At 36.2% G+C, this 20,451-nt stretch overlaps 1 protein-coding gene across 7 annotated transcripts in view; it reads left to right on the top strand.

Moving 5' to 3' along the window:
• Positions 1–20,451, top strand: part of LOC109105236 (arf-GAP with GTPase, ANK repeat and PH domain-containing protein 1-like) — a 174,114-nt gene that overhangs the window by 95,942 nt on the left and 57,721 nt on the right. For all 7 annotated transcript variants that reach the window (XM_042725657.1, XM_042725658.1, XM_042725656.1 and 4 more), the window contains 6 exons: positions 506–591; positions 1,245–1,386; positions 2,736–2,870; positions 13,987–14,114; positions 14,415–14,570; positions 15,487–15,579. In XM_042725657.1, the coding sequence (XP_042581591.1) occupies positions 506–591; positions 1,245–1,386; positions 2,736–2,870; positions 13,987–14,114; positions 14,415–14,570; positions 15,487–15,579 (740 nt within the window). The remainder of the gene's footprint in view (positions 1–505; positions 592–1,244; positions 1,387–2,735; positions 2,871–13,986; positions 14,115–14,414; positions 14,571–15,486; positions 15,580–20,451) is intronic.

The following is a 20,451-nucleotide window of genomic DNA, read 5'->3' as shown; positions in this document are numbered from 1 at the left end:
AGCAAATCTTATATACTATAATAGAAGTTCTATGTTGTGTGATTATTATTCATACATTAACAGTCAGTCCTTTGAGAATAAAAAAGGACATTCCACAATGTCGCAGCAGCAGTAGATCTTTTACAGGAGCACCAAAACTGAAATCCTTTGCTGTTAACAGTGTTTTCACAGAAAGAATAAAAGATGCAAAAAAAAAAACAGTTGCCATGCTACAGCTGTCTGTGACAGAGGACTGAACCCTGCTGTGAATCTTACACTGAATAAAATTATGCACATCATATATTTAATACATTTCTATAGTACTCCCCTTACTTTATTTACTCGTTTTAAACTGATTTATAGAACAAATTATTTCCCCCCTAAAATAATTCAAAAATAAAAAAATGATACACATCCTTTTTTGTTTCCATTTCAATCAACAGTCCACCAATCATCTCATTTATAAGTAGTGAATGTATTACAATCATCAGACTCTTTAAATTGATTGGCTTCTTTTGTTGGACAGGAGGACGTTTTAAAAAGGAGATTGTAGTGGATGGACAAAGTTACCTCCTCCTAATCAGGGATGAAGGGGGACCTCCGGAGGCTCAGGTAGGTAGTGCAGCCACAAACACATGTTCTGATTCACAATGCTGAGCTTTAGTCTCAACTCTGGATGACGTAGCTATAACAATATATTAGTTTTGTTTTACAAAGCGGCTGAGTGGAAACCATGATGTAATAAGGTTTACATGAGGCTGATAACATTTATTTAGACAAACTGATTCTATGTTAGTCATAAGATGCAAACAGGAAGTCTCATGTGGCCTCTTTCTCATGGTCTGTGAAATATGAATTTTATGGTGAGTCGCATCGAGCAGAGAGTCAATCATTTCGAGCTGACAGAGTTGTTTCAGTGCATTTCTTATGGATATTCCCAGAATTAACCATAAGTCCTGTGAGCATTGTTTGTTCCATATATTCACTTACCCAAAATGTTGTCATGGCTTCTTAAGTCTACTTTTTAGGACAGCTGCAACTAAGTCCCACCAGTGTCCCAATATGTAGAGGTTCAAAGCCCTTGCACAAGTTCACATTCACAATAATCACATCATAGGGAATAGGGGGCAGAAAATGATGAAATATAAGGGGGTGGATTTATGAAATATGTTTAGCCTATTTTAAACAAAGAAGTATTGTGGTTTTTTGTGTGTGTGTTTCTCACTTTCTAAATTCTTCCCACTCTCTCAATCATTCTCTCTCAGTTTGCGTTGTGGGTAGATGCAGTGATTTTTGTGTTCAGTCTGGAAGATGAGATCAGCTTTCAGACGGTCTACCACTACTATAGTCGCATGGCCAACTACCGCAACACAGCAGAGGTGCCCCTGGTGCTTGTGGGAACTCAGGGTGAGTCTTGGAGAGAAAAAAATCTATGTGATATATCATATGACAGCAACTTGCACTCAATTCAAGGCCATATTCTCCAGTGGCTTGGCAACAATTTGAATAGAATACAGTTTGATGACTAGGCACAAATTTTGTACATATTTTAGGGATTATTGTTATCAGTTATTTTTACACATTAATTGTTGACCAGTTATGTTTACACATTAAGGTATGACTGTGAGGCCAAGTATTATTTATAGATATTTTATATGTACACTACTTTTCAAAACATTGGAGTTGGTAAGATTTATTTATATATTTTTTATGTTTTAAGTCTCTGAATTATGGAAGCCACTACTGAATAAAACATAAAAAAGGTAACTGGGACTTTTTGTCTCGCAATTCAGATTTTTTTTCCCCTCGGAATTGCGTGATATAAACTCGCTATTGCAAGAAAAAAAAAAACCTTAGAATTGCGAGTTCTGTTCTGAGAAATAAAGTCAGGATTGCAAGACATAAACACACAATTCTGACTTTTTTCAGAATCACCAGATTATATCTTGCAATTGTGACTTTATAACACACAACTGCAAGTTATTAAGTAAGAATTGTGAGATGTAAACTGAACATATCAGTCCCCCCCCCTCAGAACTCTCAAAAACTCTCAATTACCAAATTAAAATAAGTAAATAAATACCTAAATGATACAATCATAACAATAATATTCTAAAATATTATTGCAATTTGAACTGTTTTCTATTTTAATATATTTTAAAAGATAATTTATTCCTGTCATGCACAGCTGAATTTTCAGTAAACATTACTTTCAGTGTCACATGATCCTTAAGAAATCATTATAATATGCTAATTTGGTGTTCAAGAACATTATTTTAGAGCTGCTTAATGGTTTTGTGAAAACCTTGATACATTTTATAGGATTCTTGTTAAATGTTAAATAGAAAGTTCTAATCAACAGCATTTGTATCATTATAAATGCCTTTACTGTTACTTTTTTATGCAAATATTCATTTCTTTAAAAAAAAAAAAAAAGAAAAAAAGAAATCTTACTGAACCCAAACTCTTAAACGCAGATATGCTTTTAAAATATTAAGTAATGCAAGAAAAAACCTTCATACTACTTGTGTTTTCAGTATATGAACACTAGGGGGTGCCACACTCTAATAAATGGAAGATTAGAACTATAGCTCATCTGCTTGTTCTCTTGTTCTTAAATATGTCCACAAGATTTTGATGAAGTTGAATTCTGTCATATTTGATTAAATTATTTTCTTAAAACACTAATTATTACAGTTATTATTCCGTCCAGTTTTAGTTTTAAAATTTCTTTGTCTCGTCTTGACCATTCACAGATGCTATCAGTGCAGCTAACCCTCGTGTCATCGATGACACCCGCGCTCGCAAACTGTCCAACGACCTGAAGAGGTGCACATATTATGAGACCTGTGCTACCTACGGCCTCAACGTGGAGCGCGTCTTCCAGGACGGTGAGTCTCTTCATACTGTCCTAAATAGTGTAAAGTGTAAGCTTTATATTTGTGCTGTGCAAAAGAGTTTGAATTTACAGGCAAATCTGTGTTAAACAAACACAAGGTCATCAGTGGTGGTTTAAATCCAACATTCTGCCCGGATGTGTTAATTGTAAGTCACCTCTGTTAGATGAGATGTATCGCAGCACAGGTCATAACAGTTCATGCTTGGGTAACCGTTACTTTCACATTATGTAGGTTACAGCATAAAGAACAGGAGGCAGAGAGTGCAAGGTGACTTTGCTGTTGAATAGCCGGCCCAATCTGGCTTAATCAGTTCTTAATTACAGGCTAAATGGCCCATCTCGCCTTGCATTGCTCTGTGTGGTATAAAGATAGCCGTGTTGTTCTGTGTGCTGGATTTTGCTAAGACACTCTGAGAAGTAAGATTTCAGAGCTTCATTAACCGTTGCAGGGTAACTTGCAGTTAAAAACACCATAATCTTGGAAAGATAAAGTGAGGATGAAGTTGTAAGCAGCCTTTGAGGCCTGCACTCCACTAGGGGGCACAAGACAGTAAGAAATGGGGCTTGTTTCACAAGAATGTAGGCTATTATCTGAAAAAGCATCAGAGGTCTTATGAACATTTTTTTTCTTGTTGGAAAATTGGAAATGTGTTTATAGTACGTTTTGACAGACTTCATGTACCATTTGAGCTGTTTATTATCATACTGGGAGGCTTAACAACACATTTATATTTATGTTCACATTTATATTAAGTGTTTTCGAGTGCATATTGTGTAAACTGCTAGTACCACAAAATTATAACACACATGTGCTAGGAAAAAGGAAAAAGGTAAAGTATGTTGGAATACCACTAAAACTCCAAGAAATCCCCAAAAATGAATTCCTGTTTGAAGTACCATCACTACAGCCAGCAAAGTGTTAGTTTTAGAAGTAATTCACAACATTAAACAGTAAACTCCAAGAAAAGTCACTGTTCCCCATCAAATAATTCTGAAAAAAAAATGATCATTTTCACAAAAATATGAAGCTTTCAACATTGATAATAGATAAAATAGGTAAAAAGTTTCTTGAACACCAAATTAACATATTATAATGATTTCTGAATGATCATGTGACACTGAAGTCTGGAGTAATGGCTGCTGAAAATTCAGCTTTTCATCACATGGACAAATAACATTTAAAAATGTATTAATATATAAACCAGTTATTTTCAATTGTAAATATTTCACAATTTTATTTTACTGTTTTTACTTTTTGATCGAATTAATGCCACCTTGATGAACACAAGACACTTGCAAACACACTAAACAAGCATATCTCTAATAACAGATGAAGTATATATGGTACAGAATGTAATAATACTTTGATGAACACTGTCAACTACACACAGCAGTAGTAAATACAAATGCTTTAAAGGTACAGTAAATACAAGCAGCAGACATGCATTTATGAACACTCCATTGTGAGTGTCAGCCCTCATAAATGAACCTTTAGGTTATTTCTTAAAGATCTGTTGGAATGTAACTGCTTCTTCTATCCCCACTGAGGAACAAAGAAAATAATACCCGAGCCTGTGCAGGTATGATCTATCATGTAGAGAGCTGGGAGAGCTGATAGCGAGTCTTGGTCTGAGCTTGATGATGGGTTGGAGATGGTTAGGGCCCCTGGAGACAATGCTAACACATTTGATTTTGACAGCAACTAGCATCCATTATATAGACATGAAGAAACATGAGAGAACATTGTGAAAAGAAATGGAAATCCAGTACAACCATTTAATTCAAACTGACACTTTTCTAACCTTTCCCTGGGCCCAGATGATTTTTCATATTGATATTTAGTGAACATTTGTAGTTGCGATGTTTGTGTGTTTTGTGTATGTATGTGTGTATAAATATATATATATACATATATATATATATCTATCTGGACACATTGGTGTAGTTTGCATGTGGTATTACGTGTGTTTGGTGTATTTGCACACACGTGTGTCTGTGTGTGGCAGATGTACGCAGCTCTTCGGAGGGGTTGGGCAGGCTGAAGTGTTCAGAGCTTCATCCAGGAGGGAGATTTACACTCTAAACGCTCAGCTATTATCTTCTTAATTATTACACTGTTGGCTGCAGCCAAGACCGCTGTAATTTAACTGTGTGTGTGTGTGTGTGTGTGTGCATGTCTGTATGATGGCCAAGCTCATCAGTAGCACTAAATGAGAGCAAAAAAAGGCTAAATTCCTGATCATTACTGACGCTGTCTCCTCGCATCTCTCATTTCATTATCCTCAATTAATCATGCATTCTAATTATCCACTGTAGTGGAATTTATTGGTGAGTAGCAAAATTATTATTTTAATGTTTTGTGTTGCATTGCTAGCATAGCAACTGCCCAGAGGTGTGTTTTGCGCGCGTGCGTGTGTGTGTGTGTGTGTGTGTGTGCGGATTCATGTCATTTTGTTTGCCTGATTTGGGCTTATTTTTGCATCAGAGCAATGCATGAGCTGTGATTATTACACATGTGACCATAATTAAAGCATTTTAATCATTGGCTCACTGCAGATTTACAGGCTCTGAATGATTTTGTGAGAGAACTGGACAATAGCAGTTGATATTTAAGTTGATCATCTCAAAGTAGAAACAGTATGGACTGATTTGAAGTCTGTTTGGCTCCATAATCATATCACACATTAACAGTTCCATTTTAGTATTTAAATAAGAGAAAAAAAAATCTTATCTGGCTTTGTTAAAATATATAATAAATACTACATCATGACGTAAAATATAAAAATATAGTATAGCTGTTTTACTAAAAAGTGTGCATTTTTGCAAAAGAGCGACGTTGGAAAAATATTAATAATTATAATATCTATGGATGTTAATTTTGGTTATTTCTCCTAACCGACAACCGACACTCATTAACCAATTATGAACCATTAACTGACAAGATTATTTTTGAATTAGAATTGAATTAAATTGGAAAGGATAAGTGCTGTGACCCGTTAAAAATACCAAAATTAGTTTTCCAGGGATTCATTTTACATGCGCAAAAAGCAGCAAACAACAAAACATGAGGATTCACATGGTCACATCACGCACCTGCAGCGCTTCTGTGAGTGGAGAAAAACATAATAAAGCTAGGCTATAGGCCTATTTGAGAAATATATTTGTACTTAATAAATTAACAAAATGAAAGAAAAAAACCAAAAAAAACCAATACGCAAAAAATCGAAACACTTTTGTGCTGCGCGAAAGGAAGCCAAGACGGCAAAAAGCGAAATCCTATTTATATTTATTTTACAAAAGCACAAAGATTTGCTTTTATTGTGAATGTACACAAATAAAAGCAAAACATTTTAGTTTCAATTATCTGTATGACTAAAAGGAGTAGTTGTTTCCACTGTTAGAAGGAAAAAAATCAAGTGATTCTAGCTTCTTATATTTTTCATTCTTGTTCTTTTTTGAATACTGTTAAATTTAAAGGATTTGTTGCGAAGTGATATAGCCTAGCTAAGCTATGTTTATAGTGTTTATAATGTTTGTAAACATTTTGTGTCAGCATTAGGCCTATTTCTGAATGTAATAAAAAAAAATGTGACTTATACGCGACTTGTTTTTTTCCTCTCAAAAATGCTATTTTATTTTATACACGTAGCATATTTAACCATGCAGAAAATGTTTTAAAATATTAAGTTAATATCAATTACTGGAAAAAAACAAACAAACAAACAAAATAAAACAATTAAATTACTTTTTAAAGCATTTAACTAATTGTATTAATAATTACATTTTTAATAATTCAACTTCTTTTTCTTATGTGTGTGTGTGTATATGTATATATATATAAATATTATTATTTATTATTATTAATATATATATATATATATATATATAGCCTATTTATGCCGGTATCAAATTTTTATTGAAATTTAGTTTTAAAAAGTTGTCATAGCACAGTATAACAGGTTAAATAACTTTTTTCTTCTAACAAAAATAACATTTAAATACAATTAATCAAAACAGAAAAACATTTAAATGTAAAAGTTTTACACAGATCAAAGTGCAAAAGAACTATAAAGACCCATAAGTATCACTTTACAAGACCTCATTAGTTAACCTTAGTTAATGCATTAACATTCACAATGAGCAATAGCTACATTTGCTACAGAATTTATTAATCTTTGTTCAAAAAATACAAGTCTTAGTTCATGTTAGCTCATTAAATAACACAGTTGCAACTTTCGATTTTAACAACGTGTTATTAAATATTGGAATACCTAAGATGAATGAATGTTCAGAAGAATTTTCCATTGGCAGTTTATGTTAACTAATGAATTAACTAATGTTAACTAATGAAGACCTAATGTAAAGTGTGAATGAACAATAAAGAACTAAAACACTTTCAAACAATATCTAGGGCATGTTTTAGTTGAGATTAAAATGAATAAAAAAAAAGTTTGAAAATAAATAGCCAATTACCTCTAAATATTTAAGTATTTGGCGCTGTGATGAACACCATAGCGATTATACAAATCTGAATGGCTATTTAAAATTATTTAAATATGTTTAAAGTAGTGCAGCTGCTTTATTTATGGGGTTTCCAGGGTAAGCGCTGAATTTTCTGCAGTTTAGCGCCGTCTGCTGTCAGAGAGTGAATGTGCTTTCATTCAGCCTCACATGTTCCCCCATGTGCTTCTCATGCGTGCCTGTTTACATCGCATCTTTCAAGCAGCATACAGAGGTGTTGTGCATTTTGACCAGTTGATGGGAATAGTATTCTTGAAATGCATTACAAATTCTGAATAATTTGTAATATATAATTATTCACGGTATTTAGAAGTGCCCACGAAATACCTGCACGTCTTATATATATATATTTGTTGTTCTTTTCATTACCCCCCCCTCAATTTTTTTTTTCTTGCCACATTTTACAATATGCAGTAAAATATGTGATAGTATGTGTGATATGTGTTAGTACCAGGATCGTTTCTCTTGAAGCAGTTCTGCTTTGTTAGTTTTCTCAATTGATTTGAGAGATTCAGTGGGGTATTAATGAAAGTGCAGTTTATCAGGAAAATAGATTTTTTTTTTTAAAGCATGATTCCCATTGATTTGCAATGCAGTTTTATGCATGTTTGATCACCCTGGGTTACTTTCTGTCACAATCAATTATTACTCTCTCAAATTCATAATTCCTAATGGGACAAAAGTCTATATATACAAGTTTGCTCATGTTTAAGAACAGGGCTCTGGCTCCTCATGGCCTTTTGCCTCTAATAAATGATAATTGTCTTTGGTTGAGCATTCAGTAATATAATGACCTGAATTGCCATAAATCAGATAATGCAGACGAGCGAGTTCCATTGCTTTCCCAGAATCATAGAGATGCCAACACGCCAAAAAACAAAAACATTAACCATTAAAAATAATTGGTGCAGTAGTTATCTGCATTAGATTTATGTAACAAAGTGTTTACGAGATGGCCAGTGGAGAAATAAAGTGAGGCAATTTATTTGGTCCGGGTCAGCTGAGGGTTTACTCCAGTAGGCCACGTGTCTATGTCTGTATTTCCGTGTGTTTTGTGCTTTCCTATATGTGCCTACTTGTTTAAATAGAGTCTGCAGCTCTGAGAGTGCTTGTGGATGTAGCTATGTGTGTATTTCTACGCCTGCAGAGTGTGTGTATGTGTGTCAGTGGTTCTTCGGTAGAGGTGAGGGGTCCTGACAGCTCCCCAGCCTGCGTCCATCAGCGTGCTAATTTAATTATCCTAATTACCCCCCTCCCTGGCTTGTCACAATGTCAGAGTGAGGATGTAGAGCTTTGTTAGCGTACGCTAACATCTAACGAGGTCTGCTGTGCACTTCCTCTCTCTCTCTCTTATAATCTCTTTATTTATATCTGTATCTTTCTATGGTTTGACCATTACTTTAATTGCAAATGTTATGTAGTTTGTATTGAAGTTTAATAATTAAGTTGTTGTAGCTACTTTATAATTATTGCTGTTAACAGTAGAATATTTGATAACACTATATCAGTATTTTATTAGAGTATTTGCAAGTTATAACTAAAATATACAATCATTTTTTGAGTAAATAATTTTTTACATTAGCTAGGTATCACAAACTAGAATTTTTTCTTCTTAGGGAATGTTAATTTCTTCATATACTAATACATTTAACTTTGAATAGAGTTGTATAACTCTTATGAATGAACAAGAAGTAACAATGAACTATAATGTATTAACAAACAATGCCTTTCAAAAGCTTGGGGTCACTAAGTTTTTTTTTTTTTTAATTGTTGCTCTCTAAGGCTGCATTTATTTGATCAAATGTACAGAAAAAAATAGTAATATTGTGAAATATTACAATTTAAAATGCCTGTTTTTCATTTTAATTATTTTTGAAATGTAATTTCTTCCTGTCATGGCAAAGCTGAATTTTACTCCAGCCATTACTCCAGTCTTTAGTGTCACATGATCCTTCAGAAATAATTCTGATATGCTGATTTGGTGCACAAAGTAACATTTCTTATTGTTATCTATGTTAAAAGCAATTCTAATTAATGTTCTATGGAAACTGTGGTACATTATTTTTTTTATTTTTTCCCTAAATTATTTGATTTTGTGTTTTTCTTTTTATTTTTTCGTGTATTCATTTGTTTAGATTAATAAATCCTGCAAAAATGTTGCACATTGTTAGTTCATACTAGGGCTGCATGATAAATCAGATTTTAATCATTATCACAATTTCTGCTTTTCTCGATTTATTATTAAGCAGAAACATCTGTGATATTTGTCCACTTGTTATGTATCCTGAAAACATTTGATTTTAAGTTGGATTTGTGTTTAGCATTGGTAATAAGCCTCCAAATTCTTTAATGGTTGTGGTTGCCAGATGTCAAGAGTTAAAAAAAAATAATAAATAATAAAAATTTTCTTGTTAATCCATACATTTTTTGCCCAGTGGTTTATTTAATCTTTCTAACCTGGCAACCATGTGCGTGTAGTCTGTCTACATGAGGGGAAAAAGCGCTGATGAGCTGAAAACACTGGTAAACATGTAAGTTGTGGAGTCTGTTTTCAACAGTTAATTCTCAGATCATTACATTAATTCCCTCACCTTATCGTATGTACGTGTAATATCCATACCATCTCAGAAACCCCTCAAAAATAATGTGTAAATTTACTACACTGAGATCCAAGTCTTATTGTAGTAATGTTGTATTTGACAAAAAAATAAAAAAATAAATAAAAAAACCTAACTTTTTGTTAATGGCATCCTGATGGCCCAGTAGGACATTTGCGTTGTTATTCCTCAAAGAAAATAAAAGATATACGTTTTTAAAGGTTGGGATCTTGATGGAACTGTCAGTTTATTTCTGTCATATTTAGAAGTTTTTATCAAAGTCCTCAGAACAGTCTTTATTTGGGCTGATCCTATAACAGAGAAGACACACTACAGTTCACTTGCATCTGCCTGAGGACCCAGTCAGGAGTCAAGGCTGTCCAATCAGATCAGTGCTTGTGTGTGTGTGTACATATGTGATGGATTGTGAGTGAATAAGCTGTCAGCATGTCATAACTCTCACTGTTACACCTGTGGCTTTAACTCCCTGCATGCAGGATGTAAAGGCTTGTGTTTTGATACGAGTCTGTGTTTACACAAGTGTGTATTTTGTGTCTTGTATAGCAGGTCTAATTACCGAACAGTAAGTGCAGGAGCTCTTTGACCTTTATACAAGATTCCTGGCGGGCTGCTCATCTGCCCTGCTCTCCACCGACTCATTAGCTAATATTTATAGCACACTGCTTCTAACTGGTCTGACAGCAGTCTAATAAATGTACCTGTGTCTTTATTTAGTCCGACTTACCTGTTCTGTCCATCCTTCGTGTGCACAATGTAGTCTTTTTTCCTCTTATTTCTCTCTGGGGGTTGAGAATAAAGGTCAGTCTGTTGAATCAGCTCAGCGTTTAGAAGAGAGGTCACAACCTGTGTTGGTGATGCGGGGGTCCAGGTCTTTGTTCAGCAAGGTTCTGTGATCTGTTGACCTTGACAATGTAATATTGAGTGAATAAATAAATAGCAACATGGCCAGTTAATTAGAACAAGGTAATGACTGTCGATTATTAGTTCAAATTGATGATTATCTGATGCAAATCAACAGATGTGCAGAAATCATGATGGGATTAATACTGATACACACACACACACACACACACACACACACACACATATAGATAGACAAATAGATAGATATAGAGATAGAGATAGAGATAGAGATATTTTTCAACACAGTATCATATTTCCATACAAGTTCTAAATATAATTTCTGCAAAAAAAAGAAAAAAAAAAGATTATGAATAAAGCAGTATCTTGTGTTCAAGAGAACACAATTTTCACTTCAGGCAAAATAAAATTGAATTTATATAAAAATTAATGCTCAAAAATTTATTTCACAAAATTCACCCTCATGTTCCACACTGACAAAAAATACTGTAGGTCAGATGATATTTTCATTTTATAAAATTATTAATTCTTGGGGCTTTTTTAAAATTTGCTTCTAAAATTTTTTTTGGTAAATATGTTTCATTCGTAGTTTATTCAAATTTCTGCTTACCAAATAAAAAGTTGTTTATACACATTATGGAAATTTTATTTCAATTGTAACAATTTTATGTAAAATTTTAAATTCATTAATTTTTATTGTTTCTATCCAGCATTTCTAGTTCGATATCCAAAAATAATCTGATATCTCCAGTTTGTATACATGGACTGAAACCTGGCTGTTGATATCCACTTTGTCCCAATTGCAGCAGAATGTATTATAATGTAGCAAAATTTCCCCAATGTATTATACAGCTGGAAGTATTCTTACTTGCTTTAATACTAGCCACAGTTCTCTAAATCTGTCTATTAAACAGTAGCTCCAGTGGGGTGAATGGTCCTGCTCTGTGATGGCTACACTTCTGTTTCTCCTGTCTGCGGTGCTCAGGCCACCTGCCATAAATCTGATCAAACGGGAAATGTTTCCGGCAGGATAAATGGCTGCCTCTCACAGGGGAGCCAAGATTGATAGTCAAAGTTAAATTGTATTAGCTGTGCAGTTTAAATATTTAACCCAGTCTTATCATAACTGCTCTTAACACTTAAAGTAAAATACAGCAGGGGTGTCTGGAGAGGGATCTGTGGACATATATCTCTCACCACCTCCATGCTCCTGCAGTGCTATTGTCCAATAATACTTAAATGGCTTGACTTATTACGAATGGTCATTATAAAGCTCTCTAATAGATTCTGGGTAATAACAGAGTCACTGATAAGTGTTTTCATGAAGGCCACCGTGGTTTGTGAGCTGCATTGCTATTAACATAAGGATCAGTGACATAGTGACTTTTTTTTTTACGAATCTATTAATGTAAATTCCTATCTGTCTATAAATATAACATGCACACAATGACTTGAATGCAGTTTTGCCATGTTAAGCATATTTTTTATTTCTGAATTAAACTTATTTTTTATATTTTTTTGAGGAACATAAATTAAAAATGTCTGCCTTGATATCATAATGAAGAAAAAAAGCCTCATTAAAAAATAAACATAAAAAAACTTCCGTCCAAAAAATTCAAAGTCATGCAGTGTAACCTAAAGTCTGGTGCAACCAACATGCAGAAAAATAAAAAAAACAAAAAACAAAAGAGTAAATTATGTAATGAGAGAATACCTGCAAACCCTCACAAATGTGTTAAAGTTTTTTAGTTTAGGTTGTAGTTGATACGACTCCCCAAAATTATACTAGTAACTAATAATTTAGAATTCATTATATTTGTAAAAGAAAAGCTTTTATCTTAAAATCATTCTTAGAATGGTATAGAAAAGTACAGTATTCTTTAATAATTAAATATTATTATAAAGGTTTTTCAAAACCATTTCAAATCAAAGATTGCATTTCTAAAAACTTATTTTGACCTCGATTTTTAAAACACGTTTCCTTTTCTCTATTGTGGACACTCATATTTGTCATCACCCCTTAACCGTTTTCGTCAGCGCTGTTGCTGCTTCTCTTTACTCTCTTTTCTTTCAAATGAGTGGAGATGCTCGTTTATGATTATAATTAGCAGATTAGTGTGGTAGTGTGTCACGACAAGTCTAAATAAACACAGCTGCACAACGTTCCTGTTGGAGCGGTAGATGAGACAGGAAAAGAATGCGAGTACTGCGTTGAGAGAATTTTTTAGCAGAGTAGCGTGGCGTTTGCCCTTGGACAGTGCTCTCTCACCTGAAGGTAAATGTTTATGACGGAATCATCATTAAAACTCAGACGTTTAATAGGTCCAATTAAAACAATGACTTCATTTACAGCGGGATGAGAGCCGGCCCTATTTATTGGGAGCTGGAGTAATTGAGTTCTGGGCACTTGGACCGTTAACTCCCTCCTGACTCCTGAGAGGTACTTCAGTTTAAAGGATTGAGGAAGTTTCTGAACACTAGAGGGCGAATGTTTGAGGCTCACAGGAAAACGAATCTAAACACTATTATGAGCGTTTAATCAGAGAATTTTGAGTTGACAGTTCCTAACTTAAGAGTTACTGTTAAGTTCTGAGAGGGAATAAAAAGCAGCTCTCTACTCTTCTTTCCCCGGCACGTGTCTGTTTTAAGGGATTTATGGGTTAAAGAATGAGCTCTTCTCCGTAAGCTTCTCTCCACATGATGGGATCAATGTCGTTAGCCGCGAGATGACGAAGCGGTAGAACATCTCTCCGCGGGCCGGGCGCAGATTGCCACAGGGGCCGTCAACCGATCAATAGCGACAGAGGCGAGCGATTGACTGACGCCGCCCTTTTCCAGGGAAAAGAGAAATGGACGAGGGAGTTGAAAATGTTGAAATAATGGGCCTTAGGAGGCTTTGAGAGCGGGGCGAGTGCCGGCCTGTGGAGGACAGCGATGGGCGAATTAGGGGCGGCTTGGGTTAGCGATTCCATACACACTCTCATGAGGGGTAATGAAGTGGACCACTTTACCCATCTGACTATGGACTGAACTGGCGCTTTTTGCTGTAGGCCTTTCTCAATAATACATTAATTCCCCCTAACCTTTTCCACTTCTTTGTAATTTCAGTGGCTCAGAAAATAGTTGCGACCCGGAAGAAGCAGCAACTGTCAATCGGACCCTGTAAGTCTCTGCCCAATTCTCCAAGCCACTCCTCCGTCTGTGCAGCGCCTGTGTCCGCAGTGCATATCAGCCAGGTGAGTCTCACACACTTACAACACATTGAAAAATCTTTTAGCTTGTTATGTAGAGCTCATTTTTGTTTGTTCCCCAAAAGCACCTCTTTATCTCTCCCTAAACAGTTTTTCCCCCCGCAGACAGTAATCCTCTTCCACATGGCTCAATCCTCATTGGTTTCTCATTAGCAGTGTACAAGTGAGCCTGTGTTTGTGCAGCCAAGCTTAGAGAGGCTTAGAGAAGCTCAGAAAAACAGGAGGCTTGTGGCGTTTCTTTGTAACGTGAGATTATTTTCTTGCTTTTGTATGTGTGTGTTGCAGACCAGTAATGGTGGAGGCAGTTTGAGCGATTACTCTTCTTCCGTGCCATCCACTCCCAGTACCAGTCAGAAGGAACTACGTATCGATGTACCCCAAACCGCCAACACCCCTACGCCCGTCCGCAAACAGTCCAAACGGCGCTCCAACCTCTTTACGGTCAGTCTGTTCTCCTATTAGACATGATTGTAATTGTTAATTAGTGCATTAATGTTATAATTAAAGCAGTCAGTTTAAAGAAGTTTGTTACTTATCATACCAAATGAATACAATACATTAAATGAATCAATATATAAATAAATGTTAATTTGTTAATTTTAATGTACACTTCCATTCATAAGTTTGGGGACAATATTTTTTTGTTTTAAGTTAATATTTAAATGGATTCTTTTATTTTGCTAGGATGCATTAAATTGATTTAAAATATGACAGTTTAGAATATTGAAAAATATTGTTCTTTTGAACTTTATCACTTTTCCATAAAAACAACTGTTGTCAACATCATAATAAGAAGAAATATTTCTTGAGGACCAAATCAAATATTAGAATGATTTGTCAAGAATCACATAAAACTGAAAACAGGAGTAATGGTAAAATTTCATTTTAAAGAATGGTTCTCTAAATTGTAATAATGTTTCTCGGTATAAATTTTTTGTATTATCAAATCAATGCAGCATTGTTGAACATCTTCTGATAAGACTTCTTTTAAGAATATAAAAATGAAATAAGTCTTACTGACCTTAACATTTTGAATGATAGCATGAGTATATATAGTTATGGTTATTCACCAGTTAACATCGCTTATATATTATTTAATTCTATTAATTTCCAGTTTTCAAGTGTCTTGTATTCTTGTATTCTCCTTAGTAGTGCACATCCTGCACATGTACCACATGTCTGGCTTTCAAGAAGTTGTGGGGGTGGGGTCACGACAAGGTCAAGATGACCCCTCCCACACCCCCTTGACTTTTGAAGTCATGTGTGTGCCCTGCACTCCAAACTGGATCTAGTCTGAAGTCAGGCTCAATTAGCAGCTAGCTCGCCTTTGACTAAAATGATGTCTTCTCCCCCACAGTCTCGGAAGGGAAGCGAACCAGACAGGGAGAAGAAAGGGATGGATGGCCGTGCAGACAGCATTGGAAGTGGCCGCGCTATCCCAATTAAACAGGTAGGGTCTGGCCGGCCGTCTGGACTGATATAATTGGAGTCCAACAGCGGCGTATTGTGGACGAAGGGGCCTCAGATCAGTACTCAGACCCGCGCAAAGCCCGTTTGATGCCATCTCCTTGATTAACAGTGAAAGCACGCACTTGAAATCAATTAGAGCCAGGCTCTCCCGTGTGCTGAAATGAGATCATTAGGATAAGAAGTGGGAAGGGATTTTTCTCTCCTCAACGCACCCCCCCAGCCAAAACCCCTACCCCATCTCACTCTCCCACCTTCTTTTTCCCTGACAAAAGAGGGGATAGAAAAAAGCTAAGACGGCCCTAATGAAGTGCAGTCTACCAATCTGCATACGGGCCCGTATTTCCCATCAGCCTGGGTCATGAAGAAGCGGTGTGTGTGGGGAGGGGGGAATGAGAAGCCGAATGTGATGTGAAGAAGACCCCCTCCATTGCACTGTGGGAGAGATTGTTTGACTTGGCCTTAATTTGTCACAAACAAGAGTGCGTAGCGAGAGAGTAAAGGAGAGCGCTAGCTAGCGTGCGAGTTGGGGGGCGAGATCATTCTCGGCGCATCTCAGCTGGAGTGAAAAAATCAGGTAATTAGCGGCACTAATCGTGCCCTCTCATGTCAGCGCCGTGGCCTTGTTTGTAATTTTCTAATGAACAAATTGCATCTCTGATTAAAGCTGCCTTTAAGTGAGATCTGTGTTTATTAGCGTGCCACAGTGGAGCAGCGCTTCCGTTGTCCACCGTGCAGCGCAGCTGGCGTTCAAGAGTGTAGCTGCAGACCTTAGGATGTGTGGGATGCATTCGAAACCCGCTAGGTTCGCATTGAGAGGCTCCATAGCAGGCAAGGACATTTATACAAGACACCCAGGCAATAATCGGCCCTCTTTTCTGCAGATTAAACGTTGGAGAATACATTGCATCTTCAGCTGGCATTGTATATGTGGCATCATAATTTTAAAAGATGTCAAAATATGAGCTATGGATCAATTAAATGACATTCCTTTTTTTTTGTCCTATCTATTAATTCAATTTAAAAAATATATTAAAATGCAGCTCATACGTGTAGTCACTTAGAGAACATACCTCTTCTATGAATCTTTTTTTTTGTATTAAAATTAATTTTAAATATTTGTGGAGTCAAAAATGTTAGTATTATATAACTTTCCTGATATTATATTGACGAAAAAATAAATAGTATAGCAGTTTTTGAAAATAAATAAGTACCTTGGCATAATATTTTATTATTTCTTAGAGAAAACATTTGAGAAATAAGACACTAAATTTATTCGCAGATTTATTGCTGATTTGTAAGGTAGAAACATGATCTTGAAAATACTTTTGGAGATTTTGGCCTTTTCAAGCAGATGTATGGCTATTGTTACCTACATGGAAAATAGCTGCCTAGGAGCATTACCAAGATGGCCGCTGAGCGAATTGCCTGAAAGGGACTTTGGAGGTACTTCTTTTTCGAGGCACACAAGCGAGTGCTAATGCTGCCAGCAGTGATCTCTCACCTCCTGCGGCTCTATTTGCATAAATCCTGTTAAAGTCAGTGGCGGTTAATGAAGAAGAAATGAGGCTGGCCCGGCTACAGCGGTGCTGAGAGCAGGGCGCCACACTAGTGGCAGATGGGAAGGCTGAGCCGTAGCAGGCAGCTGTGCGGAGGAGAGAGCAGCATGCAGTGTTAACTATGATCTGACTCTCTTCCGACTGGGCTTGTGCTGCGACTAATTTGTATGTGCAATGCCAAGAGCGATCAAGATGATAACGTGTGGTCTCAAGAGAGAACAACCGTGTTCTACTACTTTAGTGCACGTCATTTACATAGATTACATAGTGCATTTATAATATGTACTTGATTACAGTAATGCCTTCTCATTGTGTGTACTAGTTGTATATAGGTATGGAAAGAAAAGTTTTATTTTTAATGTCAAGTATATTAGAGAGCCTTCAGTTTAGTGAAACATTACCGGATGGAGAGTGTGTCGCACGGGGGGCCTGGCGCAGAGCCATATCTCTGAAGCATCTCTCAGCCTCTTGACACTGCAGGTACATAAATGAGGGATTAATTTCCCTGGTGTCAGACAGAGCCTGCCCCACACTTACTGGTGCACGCACACACTTACGCACACACTCTTGTGCTGATCAGAAGCCTCATCGGTGCCTGTGTCCCTCATCTCATGAGGAGATCAATCAGCCAGCGCAATCAGAGCTCACCAGTCTATGCAGTCCACAGTTTTTCAGTTCTCCCTGCTGTCCTGTCGCTCACTCGCTAGTGCTTTAGATTCATGGTGGTGCAGACTTTTTTGCATTTTCTTTGCTGACTTTTTGGAAATGTTGTGAAGTAACAGATTTAAGTAAGATGTGGGAAGGGGGGGAGGGGGGGTAACACTATACTAGTAACATTAGTATAGGGACCAATTCTCACTAATAACTAGTTTCTTATTAGCATGCCTATTATTAACATATTAGCTGTTTATTAGTTCTTATAAAGCACATATTCTTCATGACCATATTCTATATCCCTAATCCTAAACCATACCTAAACTTAATAACTACCTTACTAACTATTAATAAGCAGCAAATTAGGAGTTTATTGAGGCAAAATTTGTAGTTAATGGTTTGTTAATGGCAAGAATGAAGTGTTAAAAAAATTAAATAATTCAAATTGTACTTGAACTTAAATATGAACAAATTATATTCCACTGATACAAACTTAAAATACTTTAATTAAAATAAAATACATAATAAAAATAAAAAAAAAGAATATTGAAAAAATACGATAATAATATACTTTTTTTAATATAATAGACATAATATACATATTGTGAAATACAGCTATTATTATTATATTTTAAATTATTATTATAAAATAAAAATAATTCAATAAAAAATAAATTTTCTTATTTTCGACAATAAAATTATACTGTTACAATGAAATTTATTTTGGTGTAGAATTGAAGCAAGACCTTTAAGTTTCAATAATTATATCAAGCCATATCCCAATTTTGATTTTACTTTCATTAGTTGTGCATTCCTTCTTGTTTTCTGAATTCTGCAGACTTCTCTGGTTGCCCATTCTTTGTGGGCCTGCCCATTTGTCCTTTAATCAAACTTAGTTTACTTTATAATATCAGTTTGATCCATGACATCTCAGAAACTCCCCAGCCTCATCAGAAAAGGATGTATGGAGAGACAAGCAGCAGTGGAGCCGCCGACCAGAATCCCTCCATCAGATCAGTGACTGCGTCTGCTGCAGTGGCATTTCCCATCTAATTGGGCGATACGTTCAGGCGATGAGTGTTTCACCAAAAGTATAAAAGCGGCACGGGCGGATCCCATCGCAGACGATAACGCAGCCGAGCAGTTTGCGCTCAGAGGCACAGGGCACATCTTCGTTCAGGAATTGGATGTTAATTGATTTGATAATTCCCTGTGGTCTTTCCTCTTACGTGCTCGCGTCTCTCTCAATCTGCCTCCTCGCCTCTTACTGGCCACATCAGGCTGCTGGGCGTTAGACCTGCTCTCCAATTAGCGTGTGTGGGCATGTTCACTTCCGAGTCTACCTGCCTCACATTAACACCTCTTCACTGGCCTCTTTTGGTCCAGGAAAGTGGATTTTACAGATTTTGCTGGAAATCCCTCACTCATGGCACAGCATCAATGAATTGGCCTGAACTCTTATGCACTGGCTCTCAGCTGCACATCATCGCCGGCTCCGCTGTTGATGAAGAACGTTAACTTGTAATCTCTTTGGCAGATGTCTGAGTGCATTAGATTTATCGCTCAGCTGTTCCTTGAAGGTATGGCCATAATTGTTAGTGAGTTACTCACACAAGGATGAGTTCTGAAAAAAAATCAATTGCTCTAGATGCTTTGGATTTTCTGTTCCACTTAACACTCTTAACAAATAAAGTTTACAAAAGGGGGTTTTCACAATGATGCATAGAAGAACCATTTTGGGTTCACCAAAGAACCTTTCAGTGAACATTTTTTAAAAGAACCATTTTTGTTTTAAAGGGATAGTTCACCGAAAAATGAAAATTCTGTCATTAATTACTCAATCCCAACCCGTAATATCTTCGTTCTTCTTTGGAACACAAATTGAGATATTTTTGATTAAATCCGAGAGCTCGCTGACCCTGCATAGACAGCAAGGGTACTACCACGATCAAGGTCCAGAAACATAGCAAGGACATCAGTAAAATAGTCCATGTGACATCAAGGGTTCAACCATAATTGTATGTAGCTATGAGAATACTTTTTGTGCACAAAGAAAACAGAAATACTGTGGCATGCCACCATTATAGAGAAGGTATCACAATGTACGCGCTTGCTTCGGCTTCATGTAAACAATTCATGCACATGGTGCCACTGCTAACGGTGAACACGCATCAGCACACGTATGCGTCTTTTACATGAAGCGGAAGCAAATGCATACATCGTAATACCTTCTCTATAGTGGCGGCAAGCCACAGCATGTGGGACGAGGAGGAGAAAAATAGTTTGGCCTGGAAATCTTCTCTGGTTTATTTCTTTCCATTTAGTCTGTAACACAAGAAAAAAAAAACACAATCTTGTATCAGTTCTATGTAACGATTTTATGTTTTGATGGTTAATTAGCTACAGTATCATTCATACATATTCATACAATCTGCTTTTGCCCGAGGGGCAGTTATGTTTTCAGGGTGGACCTTCTTGCTTTTTTCTAAAAATAGTATGATTTTGTACGTTTTCATAAAGCACATATTCACTTATTCATCTAAATGAATCACCAGCAGTGTTGGTGGTGTCGGGATGTTCGCTAACAGAATACCTGCTCAGGTATTTTAAACTTACCCCTAAGTGAACAACAAAAAAGAACT

Source organism: Cyprinus carpio, chromosome B6 (genome assembly GCF_018340385.1).
Source record: "Cyprinus carpio isolate SPL01 chromosome B6, ASM1834038v1, whole genome shotgun sequence".
Classification (NCBI taxonomy): domain Eukaryota; kingdom Metazoa; phylum Chordata; class Actinopteri; order Cypriniformes; family Cyprinidae; genus Cyprinus; species Cyprinus carpio.
The sequence above is the reverse complement of the archived record's forward strand: the minus strand, read 5'-3'. Positions and strand labels throughout refer to the sequence as shown.